General features: G+C 50.9%; 1 protein-coding gene across 1 annotated transcript; it reads right to left on the bottom strand.

Moving 5' to 3' along the window:
- Positions 1 to 18,683: 18,683 nt before the first annotated feature.
- Positions 18,684 to 19,619, bottom strand: LOC142076207 (olfactory receptor 14C36-like). Its single transcript, XM_075138587.1, has one exon. It carries the CDS (start codon positions 19,617 to 19,619, stop codon positions 18,684 to 18,686), a length of 936 nt encoding a protein of 311 aa, XP_074994688.1.
- Positions 19,620 to 20,123: the final 504 nt, after the last annotated feature.

Below are 20,123 nucleotides of genomic sequence, written 5' to 3'. Positions count from 1 at the left end.
TGCCTGTCCTGTCTCAAGACTCTTCACATTTTCAGTCATAGAAATGAGCATTTCTACCCCTAAAAAGAACACTCAGCAGATGTGATGGTGGACAATAAAAAACAGAGACAAAATTCTTATAAGGACACGCTAAGCCTCTCTTCTGCAGCCCACGCTCTTGAGAGTCATGAGTGCAGATACTGATCTTTTCCATTAAGGGCGGATGACATCTGACATCCCTTGGAAACATCGGAGCTGTCACAAACCAGCTGCCAGGTACCCACTGCAGCAGAGAAAAGCTGGCTCCTTGGCCGTGGACAGAGGTCCTGCTCCTCACAGCACACTCAGCCAGCACAAAACAGAGAAGGAAATGCATTTCAATTTTGGGGGGGGTGAATTTCTATGAAAAAAGGAGTGGCTTTGCTTGGAGAAGTCTGTCATACTTTTTCATTGTCTATTCCAGTTTTGAACAGTACCCCTATGCCAAGAAACAGGAAATGTCCAACGGCAGCTCCATCACCCAGTTCCTCCTCCTGGAGTTCGCAGACACGCGGGAGCTGCAGCTCTTGCACTTCTGGCTCTTCCTGGGCATCTACCTGGCTGCCCTCCTGGGCAACGGCCTCATCATCACCGCCATAGCCTGCGACCACCGCCTGCACACCCCCATGTACTTCTTCCTCCTCAACCTCTCCCTCCTCGACCTGGGCTCCATCTCCACCACTGTTCCCAAAGCCATGGCCAATTCCCTCTGGGACACCAGGGACATCTCCTACGCAGGATGTGCTGCACAGCTCTTTCTTTTAGCCTGTTTCATTTCAGCAGAGTATTCTCTCCTCACTGTCATGGCCTACGACCGCTACGTTGCCATCTGCCAACCCCTGCACTACGGGACCCTCCTGGGCAGCAGAGCTTGTGTCCACATGGCAGCAGCTGCCTGGGCCAGTGGGTTTCTCCATGCTCTCCTGCACACGGCCAACACATTGTCACTACCCCTCTGCCACGGCAATGCTGTGGACCAGTTCTTCTGTGAAATCCCCCAGATCCTCAAGCTCTCCTGCTCACACTCCTACCTCAGGGAGGTTGGGCTTCTTGTGGTTAGTGCATGTTTAGCATTTGGATGCTTTGTTTTCATTGTGGTGTCCTATGTGGAGATCTTCAGGGCCGTGCTGAGGATCCCCTCTGAGCAGGGATGGCACAAAGCCTTTTCCACGTGCCTCCCTCACCTGGCCGTGGTCTCCCTCTTTGTCACCACCATCATGTTTGCCCACCTGAAGCCCCCCTCCATCTCCTCCCCATCCCTGGATCTGGTGGTGGCAGTGCTGTACTCGGTGGTGCCTCCAGCAGTGAATCCCCTCATCTACAGCGTGAGGAACCAGGAGCTCAAGGATGCCCTGAGGAAACTATTTGAAGACGCATTACTGCAGCATCAATAAGGTGTCCATCATCCTCAGGAAAAGCTCAGATGTTCTTTGGATCATATGTGTCTTGTTTTTCTCTTTGTTTCTTATACATCATATATTACTTCCACTTCAATAATATTAGTCTTTCCCACCCCCACCAGTGTTTTCTGACCCGAAAGACCTCATGTACATATGGAGCCAGGCTCCCTGTGCAGGTAAAGGAGCTGGGAATAAAGAATGCAGCAGAAAATGATTTGTCTCTGTTCTCATCTCTTACATCTGCTCTGGAGCTGGGGGTGCAGCCCCAGCACACAGGAGGGCTCAAGGAGCCACGAGCCCCCCTGCCACATGGAGGAGCAGGCACTTGTGGACCTCGGGGCTGCCCCTCGCTGCCTCTGTGGACAGATCCTTTCTGCCACCTTCACATGGGGCTGCTGCTTCCCTGGAGCCATGGCCATGGACGACAGCAGGACCTGGTCTTTCCAGAGCAGCACTGCCAGCTCAGGGCCCTGTGGAGAGCACGGGGTGGGAACCAAGACAGGCTGGCCAGGCCAGCATGTGCCCAAATGTGCCACAGCTGAGGTGCTGCAGCCCAGACCTGCACCGATGCCCTCAGCCTGGGGCACAGACAGGAGGAGCTGGAGCTCTGCGTGCAATCTCTTCATTCCACTTTGAGGGAATAACAGCTGAGGTGTGTTGGGACAGGGAATAACAGCTGAGGTGTGTTGGGACAGCTCACATGATTGGGGTGCTGTGCTGGGTGGGTACAGGATCATCAGGAGAGACAGGCCAGAAAGATCAGGAGGGAGGTGTCCTCGGTGTGAAGAAGCTGCTTAGATGTGTTAAGCTCCTCTTCGGGATGAATGAATTGGGTGAGCCCTTGTGGGTGAGGGTCAGAGGAGAGACTGGTAAGGGTGACCTTATGGTGGGAGACGGAGAACCCATTGAAGTCCCCTTGGGGACTTTAATTACCCTGGCATTCACAGGAAGGAGACCACAACAGCGTGCAAACCGTCCTGGAGGTTTCTGGAGAGGCTTAGGACACAGCTTGGGACACAGGTCTTTATAGCACACCTACCAGATTGGCCAAAACTGAGGACACTGATCTGCATCTGTTACTCTCAAAGAAGGAAGAGCTGGACACGGATGGGAAAAGCAGTGTCAGCCTTGGCTGTCGTGACCATGAAATAGTGGGTCTCACCTCCCAAGGGAAAGGAGAAGAGAAGAGTGCAGATGCTAGACCGCAGAGGAGCAGACTTTGGCCAAGTCTTGCGACTTTAAGTGGGGGATCCCATGTGAGCACACAGAAGAGCAGCAGAGCTCAGTACAGCTGGTCTTCAAGGACAGTGTCTTTCAAGCGCGAGAGTGTGCATACCAATAGTCAGGAAAACAAGCAGAGATGTCAGGAGAGAAGCTTGGGGAAACAGAAGCTTGGGGAAACAGGAAACTCATGGGGACGCTCCATAGAAAAAAGGAAGCGTACAAGAGGTGGATGCAAGGATTGAAACAAAGGAGGAACTCAGAAATACGGTTGGTTTTAGGAAAGCCAGAGCTCCCGTAGAGTTGACACTTGCAAGGGAGTTCAAGGGCACAATGTTCCTACTTCAGGAACAGTTAAAGAAGAAATGAAGACAATGTGTGGCCACTGCTGACTTTAGTAAGAGTAGGTGTAGATAGGTGTGAGATTCTCTTGGCCTTTGTCTTCACCAGCAAGGTCTCCCAGTTCCATGTGCCTAAGAGGGAGAACCCCAGGTGAAATCCAGTAGTGGATGGAGATCCAGTCAGGGGTTTCTTAGGTAAGGTCAACCTTTAATAGTGCATTGGACCAGATGGGATGAACCCAAGGATGTTGAGAGACCAGGCCAATGTCATAGCAAGGCTGCTCTGATACATTTTGGAAGGTCATCATGACTGGAGCAAGCAAAAGGCAAATCTTGCGTACATCTTCTAAAAAGACCCAAGCCCTGAGCAGGGGAATTATAGGCGGCAGTGACAGAGGCCAGGGGCTGCGTGGCTGGGCAGCAGCTCTGTGGAAATGGCTCTGGTGGTCCTTGAGTTTCATTAGGCAAAACATGACCCAGCAGAGAATCCTGGGCCTATGAGCAGGACCACAGCCAGGAGAAGTGATTATCCCCCTCTGCTCAGCACTTTTTACACCACATCCACAATACTTGCCCAGGTTTGGACCCTGTGCAATGACAGTGAGACATTGGCAAACAGGAACCACTTCACCAGGGGGCCACTAAGATGGTAATCCTTCCATTATCCTTCAAGTGTTTGTGTGATTTCCCCAAGAATATCAGTATCTGCAACAACCACCACCACAACAAAAGCATTAATCTGCCTAAATATAAACACCTGCAGAGGAGCACTCTGCACCTGTGGTAGCCACTTTGGGCAATGCCAATTGAATCAGTATTTGCAATGTACAGCATGATACCCAATCCAAAAGTACACATCTAAAGCGGTTCAGCTGAAGGGCGGTCTTGCAAAAGTCACCCTTTGTGTTCCCAGGTGGCACGGCCACTGCTGATTTCCCTCCCCAGATTGGCAGAGGCTGGGTCCCCTTCTGAGCAAGGACTCCCTGCAAGGAAGCCACAGCCGTGGGTGTTGCTCACCTGGTTCTTACTGGCACTTCACCTGGCATCCCTTTTGGTGTATTTGATGCTTTTCTGTGACTACTCTTTGTGCACAGCAGTTCATAAAAGGCAATGATTTCATAAAAGCTGGTCATAAGGGCCCTGTTACGGACAAGAAAGCTCACCATGAGCTCTGGAGGGAGCCAGGAAGATAGTTAATAAGCACCAGGAAGATCCAGGAAGCTCAAGGCCTCTTCTGAAGAGTAAGCAGCCTTGAGCAGCAGTGATTGCCCCTGTGGAGGTCTGGGAGAGAGAGTTGGGGCACACCAGTGAGAATCAAAGTGATGACTGATGGCTTTAGCAAATCCTTACAAGCATGTTAGAGCCCAGAAAGGGAAGGCAGTTGACATCTGCTGGCAGAGGAGACGAGAAGAATGTTTGTCCTGGGAATATGGCAAGAAGGACCTTGCTGTCTTTTCCTCCTTCACTCCCCACGCTTGGATGGACCTCAGGAAACATCCATGAGCCTGGAGGATGCACAGACCTCCTGGGATGAGGTTCCATCACTGCAGGGGAAGAGGGAAGGACTTGTGAGACACATGGGGCTGCAGGTAACAGAGCGGTGTATGTGTAGCAATAAGTGCGCTACAGGTACGAAGCAGACCTGAAACAGCATGGGCAAGGGGCGGGGGGGTGTCGTGCTGAATTGAAAGAGGTTGATTTTTTTAATTTGAGGCAGCAGAAGAAGGAGGATGTACAGATCAGTGCTGGCATATGGAGTGAAGATTCAAGCAAGTCTGGGTGCCAGAGGAGCATTAGCAGAACTTTGGAAGAAGCTGGGTGAGTTGTTAGAAACTCAGAGGCACTGGCAAATCCTCAGAAAACTTTGTGTTTGAAGACACAACCAGTGAGGATAGAGGAATACCAGTAAATCTTGGGAGATCCTGGGTCAGAGTGACGCAGGCGACCAACGGGGTGGTTAAAGTTTTCAAGGAAACAAGCACAGGTGGAAGACAGTGTAGGACAGCCGGTGGTGGGGACAACCAAGGGCCTTGGTGGGGTTGGGACACCCCCCCAACAGAACTGAGATCCTTGTCCTCTCGGCTATGGCTGCTGTCTCTTCCGCTGGGGCCCATGAGAGGACAGCAGTTCCTGATGTTCCCAGTGCCTTGTTGCCTCCTCACCTCCATGGAGGCTGGGGGTGTCCTACCGCTGTCCTCACTCCACATGGCACACCCCCACCTCTCACTGCCCCCAGGAAAAGCCCTGAGACTCCCAGGAGGGAAGAATCCCCTTTCCCAGGGAACAGGGGTCAGGGCTTTGCTCTCTTGATTGATGAAATGCATCACAGGTGCATCAGAGGCACCTCCACTTTTGATTTTCCACCTGGAACCAGTGGTTCTGACTTCCTGCTTCACCAGTCCCCAGGGATGGGAATCTTGTCTGGTCATTCCCTCCGTGGTCTCTCCAGTGATGGACATCAGTGGGGCCTGCTAACACCCTCAGAAACTTGGAGGTTTGCTACTGACTTTTACTTCTCTAGAGGCTTGTTCAGTCTTTCAGGATCTGCAGGATCTTGGCACTAGAGGGCTCATTAACATGCAAAACACCCCAACAAGCCAAGTCTCTGTGCATAGTTTTCCTTAATTCCTCACTTCTTATGTGGTTAATTAGATTTCAGAAGTCAATAGATTTCAATACTAAACAGCAACAAGATAGGATTCCTTCTTTTTTAATTTTTTCTTCATTTGTCTTCTTACACATTAAGTGATGTCAGCAGCCTCCAGACAATATTGATCCTGAATGTCTCCTCATGGAGTCTGAATATAGAAGTCAAAACCCTGTATGTCAGACACTCTACGGACAGTCTTTGTCCCAGCCCCACCATTTCTCTCATCAGGCAACTAGGACTTAGCAGCCGGTTCAAATCTGAGCTTTCTCCACTGAAGTCTGTAGCTGCATGGTTCTGCGCGTTGGCACCAGTTCCCACCTGGGGCTTTACTTGGAGAACGAGCTGACACAGAAGGATGTTTCTTAATAGCCAACACAGAGAAACAAAGGAAGGCAGAGTTCAAGAAACAAAAGACATTCCTCAGCTGGAGGTTAAGTCCACATTACCTCCACTGAAGTGCACTCTCCATTCTGGATGGCCTTAGACTAAAACAAAACACATTTGTGTGTCAAGCCCAGATCCCAAGACCCCCCAAAACACGCCCTGCCCTGCACTCTGTCCATATTCGCTCTTTGCACACAGTGAGTCACATGTTGAAGTCACAAGAGTGAATGAGATGCTCTCTTTTGGATAGCTAAAACTGCACTAATCCCAAAACGTCAGGGTTTCAGGAGCATCTTCAGGTAGACTCCGCAACATCTAGCGCCACTCACCTTTCATTTGCTGCAGGGTAAATTACATGGGACTCCGTTGTAGGTGAAGACAGGGATGAGAGTGATCTGCTACAACATTGGACACCTTGGGTACAATCGCCCAGGCTTCCCTTTCTAGTCAGAGGAGAGAAATCAGTTGTCTCAACTGAGATGCCCTGGCCTACCCTGTCTGTCCACCAGCTCCTGCTCCAGAAAGGCTCGTGTTGCTCCTGGGTCACATTTCCCAGTCCCTTGTGGAGGCTTCAGCTGCCCCCATGTATCCTGGAGGAAGTTGCCCCCTCTGTGTGAGCAACTGAATCAGCCCCTGGATGAAGATGTTAGGCAGAAGTTGAAACGTGCAGAAAAGGCCTCGGTGTAATAAGTGGTCAGGAAGTCTTCATTTTCAGATTTTTGACGCTGGGGTGTAAATTCTCATGAATTTTTTCATAGGACGTGGACATGGACCCGCAAGCTGATGACAACTTTCTCACCTCCTTTGTAAATATAGATTTATGCGGCCATTTCCAAAACCACATTTTGTCCCAACACTTTGAATGGAGATGCTGTGTTTGGAGGATGTGTTTATTTTCATACATTTCACATCTACATTTCATATCTAAATGGAGCTGGGAGCAATGAAGGTTGGGTAAGAGGGGTAGATCCTGCCTTTATCTCTTTGCTGCCAAGCAATGGCCCCACCTGCTAGCACTTCCCTCCTGTCGTCCCTTTTTTTGAGAGGGCCAAATCTTTATGGGGTTGTACAATGGCATAACACCATGGCCCTCCAAGTGCCAGGCCGCCACTGGGGTACATATGCCCTGAGTTCACCCAGAGACCTTCTCTTTCAGGCACCCAGAAATGCGATCCAAGAGGACATGCTCTGGGACATGTTCCTCATCCAAAGTGAAGCTAAGCAGCCTTGAGCTCCCCAGCTCATTCTCTGGCCCTTTTTGAAAGATGCGTGCACCATTTACTTTCTGCCAGATGTCAGGGAGTCCCGCCAGTCTCCATGGCCTTTCAGAGATGACAGAGTGGCCTCACTGTGACATTGTCTTACTTGCTCAGCACCTCTGGATGTAACCTGTCCATTCCCATGTACTGGTAATGGTTGAGTTTGCTCAAGGAGCCCCTGATTTGATTCCTATCCTCTGTTGGCTGTTCTCCAGGGTCCTGCCTTGAGGCACAAAGGCCTGAGAGACCTTGCTGGTGAAGTCTGAGGCAACAAGGACATAGAGTATCTCAGATCTGTCTTCACCTACTCTTACTAAATTCAGCATTGTCCAATCAATGTCTTTGTTTTCTTCTTTAAGTGTTCCTGAAGTAGGAAAAGCTCATTGTGATTCCCTTGCATTCACTTTCAGCTCTCAAACTGATTTTTGATACAGACAAGTATTCTGCTTGGAGGATGCTGTCCTTGAAGACCAGCTGTGCTGAGCTCTGCTGCCCTCCAGTGGGGCTGGCCATTGGATCCCCACTGAAACTCCCCAGAAGAGGCAGAAGTCTGCTCCTCTGAGGTCCAATGTCTGCAGTCTTCTATTCTGCTTCCTCACTCCCCGCGGGTGCAGGGACCTCACTATTTCAGGGTCACGACAGCCAATCTTCACATCTCTGACCAGCTCTTCCTTGCTTGCAAGTATCACATCCAGGTTGGCATTATTTTTGTTGGCCCATCCGGCAGCTGTGCTAAGACGTTGTCCTAAGACACTCCCAAAACCACCTGGGCTGTGCACGCTGCTGAGTTCCCCTTCCAGAAAATGCCAGGGTCATTGCAGTCCCCAGTGAGACCCAGGCTTCTACAGCCAGGGACTTCCTTGGGGGGCTTCGAAAAGACTCTGCCCACTTCCTCACCCTGACTGTGGGTTCCTCAGCTCCCACATGAGAGGCCACTTTTACTGGCCTCTGCTCTGACCCTCTCCCACACAAGGGCTCACCAAACTCTTCACCTGCCCCACAGAGGAGCTCCATACATCCAGTTAAAGTCTTCACTTTGAAGGAACCCCAATCCTGATCCTTCCAGCCTGTCTCTCCTGAAAAGCCGGTACCCATCCATTGCAGCACTCCAAGCTGTGTCACTTGTCCCACCACGCCTTGGCTGTTACTCTATCGATGTCAAAAAGCACAGGCTCTCGCTCAACTTGTCTGTTGCCCTGGCTGAGGGCATCGGTGCACATCTGGGCTGTGGCATCTCAGGTGTGGCTCCAGGCCAAGCTCTGACTTGTCTTAAAGGAAACCTGGTACCAAGCGTCCCAGTCCTTCTGTGTGGAAAGGCTTTGCTTCACAGCAGAGACATGACCAACTGGACGGCATCTGGAAATATAAAGCTGAAATTAAATGACAGGTGGGGAGGAACTGGAAGTGCCCGGAGGAGGTCTGCATATGTCCTGTACTTAAGGCCCCATGAGGAACATGCCTCAGATATAGTGATAAAAATGTAAACATTTGTGTAGGAACATCATAACCATGAAGGACAATAACAACAGCAACAAAGACATATATAATGGTAAAAAATACCAAACAAAACCCAATGGAATCAGATACTGTGGGAGTCATTTGTGGAGAGAGGTGGTAATTTTATCACTATTAAAACATTTCCATGGAATCACTTTCCATAGGGCATCTTTGAGCTGCAGGTTTCTCATGCTGTAAATGAGGACGTTCACTGCCAGAGGCACCATGGAGCACACAACAGCCATCCAGGTGCAGGGATGGGGAGGAGATGGAGAGGGGCTTCAGGCGGGCAAAGTTGACAGTGCTTAAAAACACACAGACCATGGGCAGGGGAGGGAGGCACGTGGAAAAAGATTCGAGCTGTCCCTGCTCAGAGTTTATCCTCAGCACAGCCCTGAAGATCTCCACATAGGACAGCATGATAGAAATAAAACACCCAAATGCAAAACAAACACTGACCACAACTTCCCTGAGGTAGTCTGAGTCTGAGCAGGAGAGCTTGAGGACTGGGGGGATTTCACAGAAGAACTGGTCCACGGCATTGCCGTGGCAGAGGGGTAGTGACAATGTATTGGCCGTGTGCAGGAGAGCAGTGAGAAACCCACTGGCCCAGGCAGCTGCTGCCAGGTGGACACAAGCTCTGCTGCCCAGGAGGGTCCCGTAGTGCAGGGGCTTGCAGATGGCAACGTAGCGGTCATAGGCCATGACAGTGAGAAGGTAAAACTCTGCTGAGATGAAAAAGAAAAACAGAAAGAGCTGTGCAGCACATCCTGCGTAGGAGATGTCCCTGGTGTCCCAGAGGGAATTGGCCATGGCTTTGGGGAGAGTGGTGGAGATGGAGCCCAGGTCGAGGAGGGAGAGGTTGAGGAGGAAGAAGTACATGGGGGTGTGCAGGCGGTGGTCGCAGGCTATGGCGGTGATGATGAGGCCGTTGCCCAGGAGGGCAGCCAGGTAGATGCCCAGGAAGAGCCAGAAGTGCAAGAGCTGCAGCTCCCACTCCTCTAGTGTGTGTGAATGCCAAGAGGAGGAAATCAGTCATGGAGCTGCCATTGGACATTTGGTCCCTCTGGGCATGTGAACCTGTCCAAGGAGGAAAAGGCAGTGGCAAGTTAGGGGAGACTTCTCTGAGTAAAACTACTTTATTTCTCATAGAATTTCCCCCCACCCCCTGCCCCAAACTGCCTGACCCCTTTCAGGAAGACCTTTGGCAGGTCCCATCCATGAGCTGGAAGGTGCTGGCTGAGGGTGCCCAGGGAGCTGGGAGCTCTGCTGGGGGCTCTGCAGGAGTCAGTCCTGCCCTCCAGCAATAGGCAAATAGGAAACAGGAGAGATCCCAGATTAAAACCACTCAGGGCATCAAAGAGCTTTGCAGCATTGTTGCTCCCAACTCACCTGACTGCAGAGCAGAGCTGGGGGGGTTTGTTGGGTTTGTTCTGTTCTAGTTGCCCCACCACACCTGAGGAGTGTTTTTAAGGCAGAAATTGTTGGCATTTCTGCTGCACTCCACGTGAAACATTGCGGGTGCTGAGAGGCAAAGGGACTGTCCCTTAGTGCCGAGCGAGGACGGCCAGTCTGCCCACCAGTCCTGGGCTCAGCTGCCCGGTGCTGGCAGCTCCTTCAGCTGGAGGACGATTGCACTCAGATGTGTCCCTGGGGGTGACGTGGAGCTGTGAGCAGCCCTGTATCACACAGCACCCTCCTGGCAGCAGAAGGACCCTGCCTTGCCCTGCCAGGGGTCACTCCTTCTACCCACAGCTTCCCCCACGCCCCCTCATTACCTGGTAGGCCAACCCGGGAAGAGGCGTTGGGTATGGGTTGTCACTTCCTTTCCACCTCAGTAACTGAGGGGACAGGGGCAGGCACAGGGCTTGGCCAGGTCAATCCCAGAAGCTGAAAGGCCAGCAGCAGGCACGCGGCTTGGGAGATCATGGTGAGGTCACTTCTGTCCAGTGGGCTGATAGGCCACAAGGAGGCTGGTGGGTTGGGATGTTATTATGTTATCAATTGTGTCTGAGGAGCTCATTGGCCAGCAGGAGGCACATGGCCGTGAAGGGGAGTGTGAGGCCCCCTTAGTCTCCAACCTCCTTGAGTGATTGGCCATCAGCAGGCACAGGGCTGGGGTGTTGGCTCTGACATTCCCTTCTGCTGAGAACCTGAGAGCCAGCAGCAGGCACGTGACTTGGTGGCTGTTTTGTACCCGGAGGTTCTGGTTTGTTATGTCCCCACTAAGAAAGGCACGCAGACGCTGTGAGGTGGTGTTTAAAATGCCATTTGTTAGAGAAACACCATAAACAAAGAGCAGATCATGGAGGCAATATTAGGTTCCTTCAGATGCCAGAGCCTTTGGCAGTGGGGCAGAAAGTTGTGCAGCTTCCATCTGTGGAGTCTGCTCCTGTGATCTCTTTCCATGTTTTCTAACAGAGAAACAAACTCTAGTCATCATTTCTCCTGCCCTAAGAAGTGATGTTCACATGCAAATTTGTTGCTGCAGTGTTTGGTAAAGGTAAGGACATGCAGTTGGCCTCATCACCAGTACCAGGTGGAGCTTCCTGCAGATTCCTCTGTTGCAGTCAAGTTTCTCCTGTGACCCAGGGATATGCTCAGCACAACACAGCCTGAAGACCAAGCTGTACGTGGAGCCCAGCACAGCGCGGCACATGCAGGCCAGGGTCTTTTCAGGTTTGCTGTTAGGGGGATCACTAACTCCTCCATGTACAATGCTCTTATGGTCGGGATCACCGAACCGCCTGAGGAAGGTTAGGAAGAGGATGAGGGCTCCTTTAGAAGCTGGAGGAAGGGACACAAAGGACTTGGTAGTCACTGGGGTCTTTGAAGGCCATAGACCTCTGCTAGAAGGCCTCAGTCAGAGGGAAGGTGGAAGGTGATCCCTGATCTGCCATGGGGGGATGCTCTCCTGGACTTGTTTCTCACAAGAAGCTGGTGGAAGATGTGGAGGGCAGCTTTGGCTGCAGTGGGAGTGAGGTGATGATGTAGAAACCCTTGAGGGAAGTCAGCAAGACAACTTGTAGCAGGGCTGAGTGGAGAGGAAGGATCACCTCCACCCACCTGCTGGCAGTGCTCTGCCTAATGCAGGCCAGGGTGCCGTTGTCTGCCTTTGCTGCAAAGGTGCAAAGGCAGGAGAGGAGAAGGCTTTGGGGAGACCTAATGACAGCCGTCCCATATCTTCTGGGAGAGAAGAAAATGGAATGGAATGGAATGGAATGGAATGGAATGGAATGGAATGGAATGGAATAGAATAGAATGGAATGGAACGGAATGGAACGGAATGGAATGGAATGGAATGGAATAGAATAGAATAGAATAGAATAGAATAGAATAGAATAGAATAGAATAGAATAGAACAGAATTTTTTCTTAGATAGAAGAAATGGAAAACCAGGGCCTCCCTGGTCTGGAGGAATAGGGACGAATTGGAGTGGCCCCAGAGGACATCTGCCAGGATGTGGTTTGGGGCATCTGTGGAGAGGCTGAGAGACCTGGGGTTCTTTAGCCTGGTGAAGTAGAGGCTCAGGGCTCTCTAGTAGTGGCCGTCAACTACTTGAAGGGTGGTTTCCGAGATGATGGAGCTTTTCTTGGCAGTGCAAAGGGAAGGCAACCTTGGTAGTGGGAAGAGAAGGAAACCTCCACAAAGCACAGCTTGGAATGTTCAGACTGGATGTGGGGAAAAAAAACTCTCACTCAAAGGGTAGCCTTGTGGTGTAAGAGGTCACCCAGAGGGAGTCTGGATCAGCCCATGCCTTTGTGTTTCAAGGAAAAGCCAGCTATGGGTGGAGAGACATGAGTGAAGGTCTAGAAATGCTGGGGTGAGAGCTAGGTGGGAAAGCAAGATGGGTGTCTACAGCCTGAAGGGCAAGAGGTGCAGGCATGGGACAGTGTAGGACAGCCTGCAGCAGAGATGGCCTAGACCTCTAGCAGGGCTGACAGGCCCATCAAAAGCGAGGTCTGTGTCCCCTTGGCTAAGGCAGTTGCCTCTGCCACCAAGACCTACAGGGAGGAACTTTCTTTTGAGGCTCTGGACTTCATTTCTTCCTCCTTGCCCCTTCTTTGGGAGGCCGGGAGGTACCTTAGAATTTTCCCACCCTTGGCATTGTTCACCCCCACATCCAACTGCCCCCAAGAAGAGCCTTGAGCCACGCGTGAGGGACAGGGTCTGCCTTCCCAGGGCCTGGGGGTGAGGGCTTGGCCTTTCTGCTTCCTCAAATAAACCAAGGGTTTTCTCAGCATTACAGCCACCTGCACAGTGCCTTTGCCTACCTGCAAGCATGGCCTCCAATGATCTGCTCTAACGAGGCCATGGGGAGGCTTTGTCAGTAATGGTCCTCAGTGGGACCCATTAATACTTCAAGGTACTTTGAGTTTTGCTTCTAACTTTAACTTCTTGAGAGGTTTGTTCTTTCTCCTCTCATCATGGGAGCTTCAAGGACTCAGCACCAAATACACCATGGGTCTCATTAAAATACAGAAAGCCTTAAGGAGCTATTTCTCTTCCTGTAGTTTTCTTTAGCTCTTCCAGGCTTGTACAGCTAATTGGAGTCATTTCATAGTGTAGATAAAGAGGAAGATTTCAAAGTGCACCTAATAAATATATTTTTTATTTAAAGTTTCTATTTTATTACTCTTCAGTTTAGAGAAGAGGTGATGGAAGCATTCTCCAAGTGATAGTGATCCAGGGTGTCTCCTCAGGAGGTCTGGGCAGGCAGGAGAAGCAGTCCCTTGAGGTCTGACTCTGTATGGAGAACTTTGCTCCTCACCTCCCAAACCTCACCATTTCTCTCATTGGCCATCTGGGACTTACATCACTCTTCCTTGCATCAGACTTCTCCACTGATCTCTGCAGATGGGTGTTACAGCTCCATGGCACCATCTCCCACCTGCTCTCCTCAGAGAACTGGCTGCACACAGGCCACATAAGAACATTTTCTATTTGCAAACAGAGAAAAGCAAAGCATGATAAAGTTTCATAAACAATAAAACACACTCCTCAACCATATGCTAAGTACAAGCTGTCTCTAATGAAGTTGCCTTTCGACAAGGGATAATCTTATGAGAAATGTTTGAGATAGATACAACAAAGTTAGATATAACCATAATTAAAGAATTGGCTAAAGAGCCAATGAGACTACTGAAAGACAGGCAAGCTTTTAACTCCCTGAAGCTCAAAGCAGCAATTGAGTAGGTGAGAGTTATCTGAATGAACAAAGAATAACGTCCAGAGAAAATTAGAGACTAATGGAACGGGCCTTTGTCTAGAGAGTCTGCATCTGCAAAGGCGACATCAGAAATGGTCATTGTATGAGGACAGGTGAAATTATATGAAAGATTAGAGAAACTGAATACACCGTATAACAGGAAGAATAGTGGTAATGAAGTTACGGGGCAAGATCAATATTTCTTTGGAATATCCCTTTTGAAATATCATTGGATTGGTAGAGGTCTCTTGTGAGTGAGGACAAGCAAGAGTTGCACTCATCTTTGAAAGTGGCCAAAAGTGCAACCCAGGGAACCACAGGCTGCACAAGCTCACTTTGGTGGGGGGTGAGCCATTGCATGAGTGCTCCTGGGTGACATTTGTGGGCACCTAAAAGAGAAGAGCATGGCCATGGACTTACCAAGGGTAAATCATGCCTCGCCAACCGGGTTGCCTTCATGATGAAGGAGCTGCATTTGAGCATGAGGGGACAACAGCTGATGTCATTGACCTCCACTTCAGCAAGACTTTTGGCGTGGTCTCCCTCAATATTCTTGTACCCAAGTTAGGGCATTCCAGTCTGGACAGGGAGACAAACAGATGAGCAAAACACCAGTTGGATGATGAGGCTGAGAGAGCAGGGTGAAGGGGCCATGCTCTACCTGGGGGCCAGGGGACATACTGGGGTTTGGTGAGGTGGCACCGGGGACTTTCCAGAGCCCTGTGCAGTTTAACACCTGTATCTACGGCCCGGAGGAGGCAACTCTCACCACATTTTTCAGTAATCCTAACTTGGAAGGACCATTCCTCTGCCTTAGGGACGCCTTTCAGGGGAAATCTGACGGGTGGGAGGACTGTCCTGTCAGGAACTTAATGAGATATACAAAGGACAAAGGCCAGGTCCTGCGCCTGGGATAGACTGACAGCCTGCAGTGGCAGGGGAAGGGGACTGCCTGGCTGGGGAGCAGCTCTGCGGAAAAGGCCCTGGTGGTGCTGCGGAACAGAAGGTAAAACAAAACCCAGTAGTGTGAGCTGGTGGCAGAGGCGGCCATCAGTATCCTGGAGTGTGTAAAGAGAAGCCTCACCAAAAGAGTGAGGGAAGTGATTGTCTCCCCCTGCTCATCACTCATTAGACCACCAGTGCACTACTGTGTCCACTTCTGGGCCCCTGGTTCAAGTGTACTGGTCTGGCTGGGATGGGGTTAACTTCCTCTGTGGCGCTGTCTTTGGCATTTGTGCCTAAACCAGTGTTGATAACACACCAGTGTTTTGGCTGTTGCTGAACAGTGTTTGCACAGCGCCAAGGGCTTCCCTGTTTCTGACTCTGCTCCCTCCCAGTGAGTAGGCTGGGGGTGGGCGAGAAGTTGGTGGGGGGACACAACCAGGACAGCTGACCTTGAGTGACCAACTCCGTACAATATGACGTCATGCTCAGCAATGAAATCTGTGGCAGAGGAAGAAGGAGGAGGAGTTTTTTGTCGTTCAAGGTGTCTGTTGCTGGGAGACTGCTGGGCGTCAGTCTGCTTGTGGGAGGGGGTAAGTGATTGCCTCTTTGTTATGGTTTATGTTTGGGTTTACACTTTTTGTCCCCTATTATCTGTTTTGATCTCAACCCACAAGCTGCACAACAACTCCATGCAGCAGCATGGGTGGAGACCTGGCCAGCTAAGGAGTGCCCTGAGGAGAAGGGTTGGGCACCAGGACGATGCAATAGGAGCCAGTGGGCCTCCCATTTCAAAAGGAAAGTGGAGAAACTGGAGAGGGTGCGGAGGAGGTCTGCCAAGATGGAGCTAGGGGCCTAAAGCAGGAGCTGTGAGGAGAGTCTGAGGGAACTGGGCCTCTCTAGGCTGCTAAAGGAGGCATGGGGCAACCTAGGAAGAGCCTACAGCTACCTGGAGAGATGATGGAACCAAGCCTTTTTGCAGTGGCCAATGATATGACAGAGGCAACAGGCACAAACTGCCTCTTGGGAGCTTTAGGCTGAGCCTTAGGGAAAATAAAATGGCCTAGGCTGAGCGTTGCTGTGATCTCCACCTTTGGAGCTCTTCTTTGCTCTGCAAAGTCCCAGCCAGCCTGGAGGCTGGACTAGAGACCCCCAGCAGTCTCTTTCCCACCAGCCCTTCCATGAGCCTGTGCCTTGACCACGTGCCCTATGAGAAGAGATGAAGCTGGAGGTGAGGGTCTCTACATCCTGTGCTCCTAGGACAGTTCAGGGTGGAAGGGAGCTCAGGTGCTCTGTAGTCCAATGCCCAGCTCCAAGCAGGGCCAGCTCTGAGGTCAGACCAGGTTGCTCAGTAAATGTCAGCACCCACCGAGAGAGTTTACACATGAACCAGGCATCTGGGCCCCCATTACAGAAATGGAGACGAGGCCTTTGAGCAGCTCCCTGAGCACAGCTAGGGGTACGCCATGCCTCCGGAGATTCCTGGGAACATCCACCTTCTTGTGCAGAGGAGTGTGGTTCTTCTGCAAGTTTCCTGGCATCTCTCCAGACCACGGGGTGCTTTAGGCTGGACACAGGATTGAAAGAAAGCCTCTGACTTGGGTACTATCAACTTAATTGCTAAAGGAGAGGGAGGTGGAGGGATCTCAGCATTTACAGGTTCCTGCTGAAGATTCAAGGCCTCCGAGAAGGAGCTGAAGAGAACACTTGTGAACTAGCATAGCCTTTGGATCATTTCACATGTGAGGGCTCTGCTCCCCCATCTCAATCATTGGCACCCAGAAACCTCCCCTGCTTTTCCGTCCTCTCCTCCCAAAACCTGACCAAGTGATGGGAGGAAAGGCAGCAGAAAGGCCCCACGCCTCTGTGAATGAGCCGGGGTCTGGCACCTGGAGGGCGATGGTGTTATTTCATTGGACACCCTCCTGAGCAGCTCTTCCTCCTTTGGGAGTACCAGGTCCAGGTGAACATCAGACTGGGTGGCCCGTTTGGCAGCTGTGCTGAGAACTTTTCCAGAACCTCCACAAGAAGCCTCCTGGACTGTTTGCATCCTGCTGTCTCACTTGACCAGTGAACACCAGGGAGACTGAGTCCCCCATAAGAGCCAGGGTCTGGGATCCACAGATTTCCTCAGGTCATTTAAATAAGACTTAGTTCATTCCTCACCCTGACTCTATGACCTGTAACTCTGTCCTGGGTCTGGCTGGGATGCAGTTAATTCTCTCCATAGCAGACCGTATGGTGATCTGCTTTGGGTTTGTTACTAAACCCGCACTGGTAACACACCAGGGTTTTGGCTACTGCTGAGCAGTCCTTGCAGAGCCTGAAGGTTTTCTCCTTCTCACACTCTGCCCCCTCTGCAAGTAGGCTGGGGGTACGCAAGAGGTTGGCAGAGGCACAGCTGGGAAAGCTGACCCCAACGGACCAAAGCAATATTCTGTACCAAATGATGTCATGCTCAACAAAAGAACCGCAAGGAAAGACGGAGGAAGGGGGGACATTCGTGGTCATGGCATTTGTCTTCCCAAGTAACTGACACACATGATGCTTTCCTGGCAGTGGCTAAACATCTGCTTGCCGATGGGAAGTGTGAATGAATTCCCCATTTTGCTTTTCCTGCACACACAGCAAAACATCATCAATCACTGCAGAGCACACCAGACTACAAAACCCAACTCCAATCTTTAACAGGTACAGTAAAAACAAGAGCATGGTGCAGAACAAATTAATATGTTAACAGATATAAATTCCTTAATATGCTCTAATTAATTTGTTGTTATCTCAACCCTTCGCTGCCCCACATTGGGCACCAAAAAGGACTGTCGTGGTTTAACCCCAGCCAGCAAATACACCCCATGCATCCGCTCGCTCACCCCCACTCCAGTGGGATGGGGGAGAGAATCGGGAGGGCACAAGCAGGAAAACTCCCAGGTTGAGATAAAAACAGTTTAATAATTGGAATAAAATGAAGTAGAGCAGTAATAATAACAATGAGAACAACAACAATAAAAGAATATACAAAGCAGGCGATGCACAATGCAACTGCTCACAGACCATCGACCATGTGTCACAAACGAGGGGCGAGCCCCCCACACACCTGGTTTTTATACTGAGCATGATGTCCCATGGTATAGAATACCCCATTGGCCAGCTGGGTCCACCACCCCGAGTGTGCTCCCCCCAGTGCAAGCACCACCCAGCAACAGCCAAAGCATCAATGGGCCATGAGCGCTCCTTTCACACCAAACCCAAAACACAGCACACCCCCCAAGCTACCGGGAAGAAAGTTAACTCTGTCCCAGCCAGAACCAGGACATCATCCTGAAGAAACCTGAGAACATAACGGGAGCTTATGAAGCAGCTCCCCTGCCATTGGACACCAAGAAGAGAGCTCTTAAATCCAGACCATTTGGTCCAGTGGAACGCAGTGGTACCATGAGCTTAACTCCCAAAACATTGAGAACAAAAGGAGAACAGATTTTTTGAAAGATCAATTCCTTGGACATTTTCTTGGAAGCAAATCTGAGAAAAAGCCCAGCCTTCAGGCACTGCACCTGGGACACCCCGTGTTATTGAAGAGCTGCTATTGGCCATGCCACATCTGACACAGTGTTGGGCAAGAGTCAGACACAACAGGATCAAGCCTCAAGACAAGTAGTATAACCCCAGAAAATTATATATAGGAAGGATTATCACAAGAGAAAAAATCAGACTCATTGCCTAAGATGAACTCTGGGGAATGTGCAGAGAAGGGGAGGCAGGTTATTGTCGGTGAAACAGCGTCCACTGGGCCAGTTTCCATAGGGCATCCTTGAGCTCCTGGTTCCTCATGCTGTAGATGAGGGGGTTCACTGCTGGAGGCACCACTGAGTAGAGAAATGATACCACCAGATTTAGAACTGGGGAGGAGATGGAGGGGGGCTTCAGGTAGGCAAACATGCTAGTGCTGACAAAGAGGGAGACCACGGCCAGGTGAGGGAGGCACGTGGAAAAGGCTTTGTGCCGTCCCTGCTCAGAGGGGATCCTCAGCACGGCCCTGAAAATCTCCACGTAGGACACCACAATGAAAACAAAACATCCCAAAAATACGAAAGCACTAAATGTGATGAGACCAACCTCCCTGAGGTAGGCATCTAAGCAGGAGAGCTTGAGGATCTGGGGGATTTCACAGAAGAACTGGTCCACAGCATTGCCGTGGCAGAGGGGTAGTGAAAATGTATTGGCCGTGTGCAGGAGAGCATAGAGAAACCCACTGGCCCAGGCAGCTGCTGCCATGTGGACACAAGCTCTGCTGCCCAGGAGGGTCCCGTAGTGCAGGGGGTTGCAGATGGCAACGTAGCGGTCGTAGGCCATGACAGTGAGAAGACAAAACTCTGCTGAAATGAAAAAGACAAACAGAAGGAGCTGTGCAGCACATCCTGCGTAGGAGATGTCCCTGGTGTCCCAGAGGGAATTGGCCATGGCTTTGGGAACAGTGGTGGAGATGGAGCCCAGGTCGAGGAGGGAGAGGTTGAGGAGGAAGAAGTACATAGGGGTGTGCAGGCGGTGGTCGCAGGCTATGGCGGTGATGTTGAGGCCGTTGCCCAGGAGGGCAGCCAGGTAGATGCCCAGGAAGAGCCAGAAGTGCAAGAGCTGCAGCTCCCGCGTGTCTGCGAAGGCCAGGAGGAGGAACTGGGTGATGGAGCTGCCGTTGGACATTTGCTGTTTCTTGGCATAGGGGTACTGTTCAAAACTGGAATAGACAAGGAAAAAGTATGACAGACTTCTCCAAGCAAAGCCACTCCTTTTTTCATAGAAATCCACCCCCCGCCCCAAAATGAAATGCATTTCCTTCTCTGTTTTGTGCTGGCTGAGTGTGCTGTGAGGAGCAGGACCTCTGTCCACGGCCAAGGAGCCAGCTTTTCTCTGCTGCAGTGGGTACCTGGCAGCTGGTTTGTGACAGCTCCGATGTTCCCAAGGGATGTCAGATGTCATCCGCCCTTAATGGAAAAGATCAGTATCTGCACTCATGACTCTCAAGAGCGTGGGCTGCAGAAGAGAGGCTTAGCGTGTCCTTATAAGAATTTTGTCTCTGTTTTTTATTGTCCACCATCACATCTGCTGAGTGTTCTTTTTAGGGGTAGAAATGCTCATTTCTATGACTGAAAATGTGAAGAGTCTTGAGACAGGACAGGCAAAAGGGCTCAGCTCTCTGTGGCTTAG

Source organism: Calonectris borealis, unplaced genomic scaffold (genome assembly GCF_964195595.1).
Source record: "Calonectris borealis unplaced genomic scaffold, bCalBor7.hap1.2 HAP1_SCAFFOLD_35, whole genome shotgun sequence".
In the NCBI taxonomy this organism is placed as follows: Eukaryota; Metazoa; Chordata; class Aves; order Procellariiformes; family Procellariidae; genus Calonectris; species Calonectris borealis.
This window is presented reverse-complemented; position numbering and strand designations above follow the sequence as displayed.

What these genes read in the sequence shown, in the direction of transcription:
- LOC142076207 (XM_075138587.1), bottom strand. Translation starts at nt 19,619, where the DNA reads ATGTCCAACGGCAGCTCCATCACCCAGTTCCTCCTCCTGGCCTTCGCA.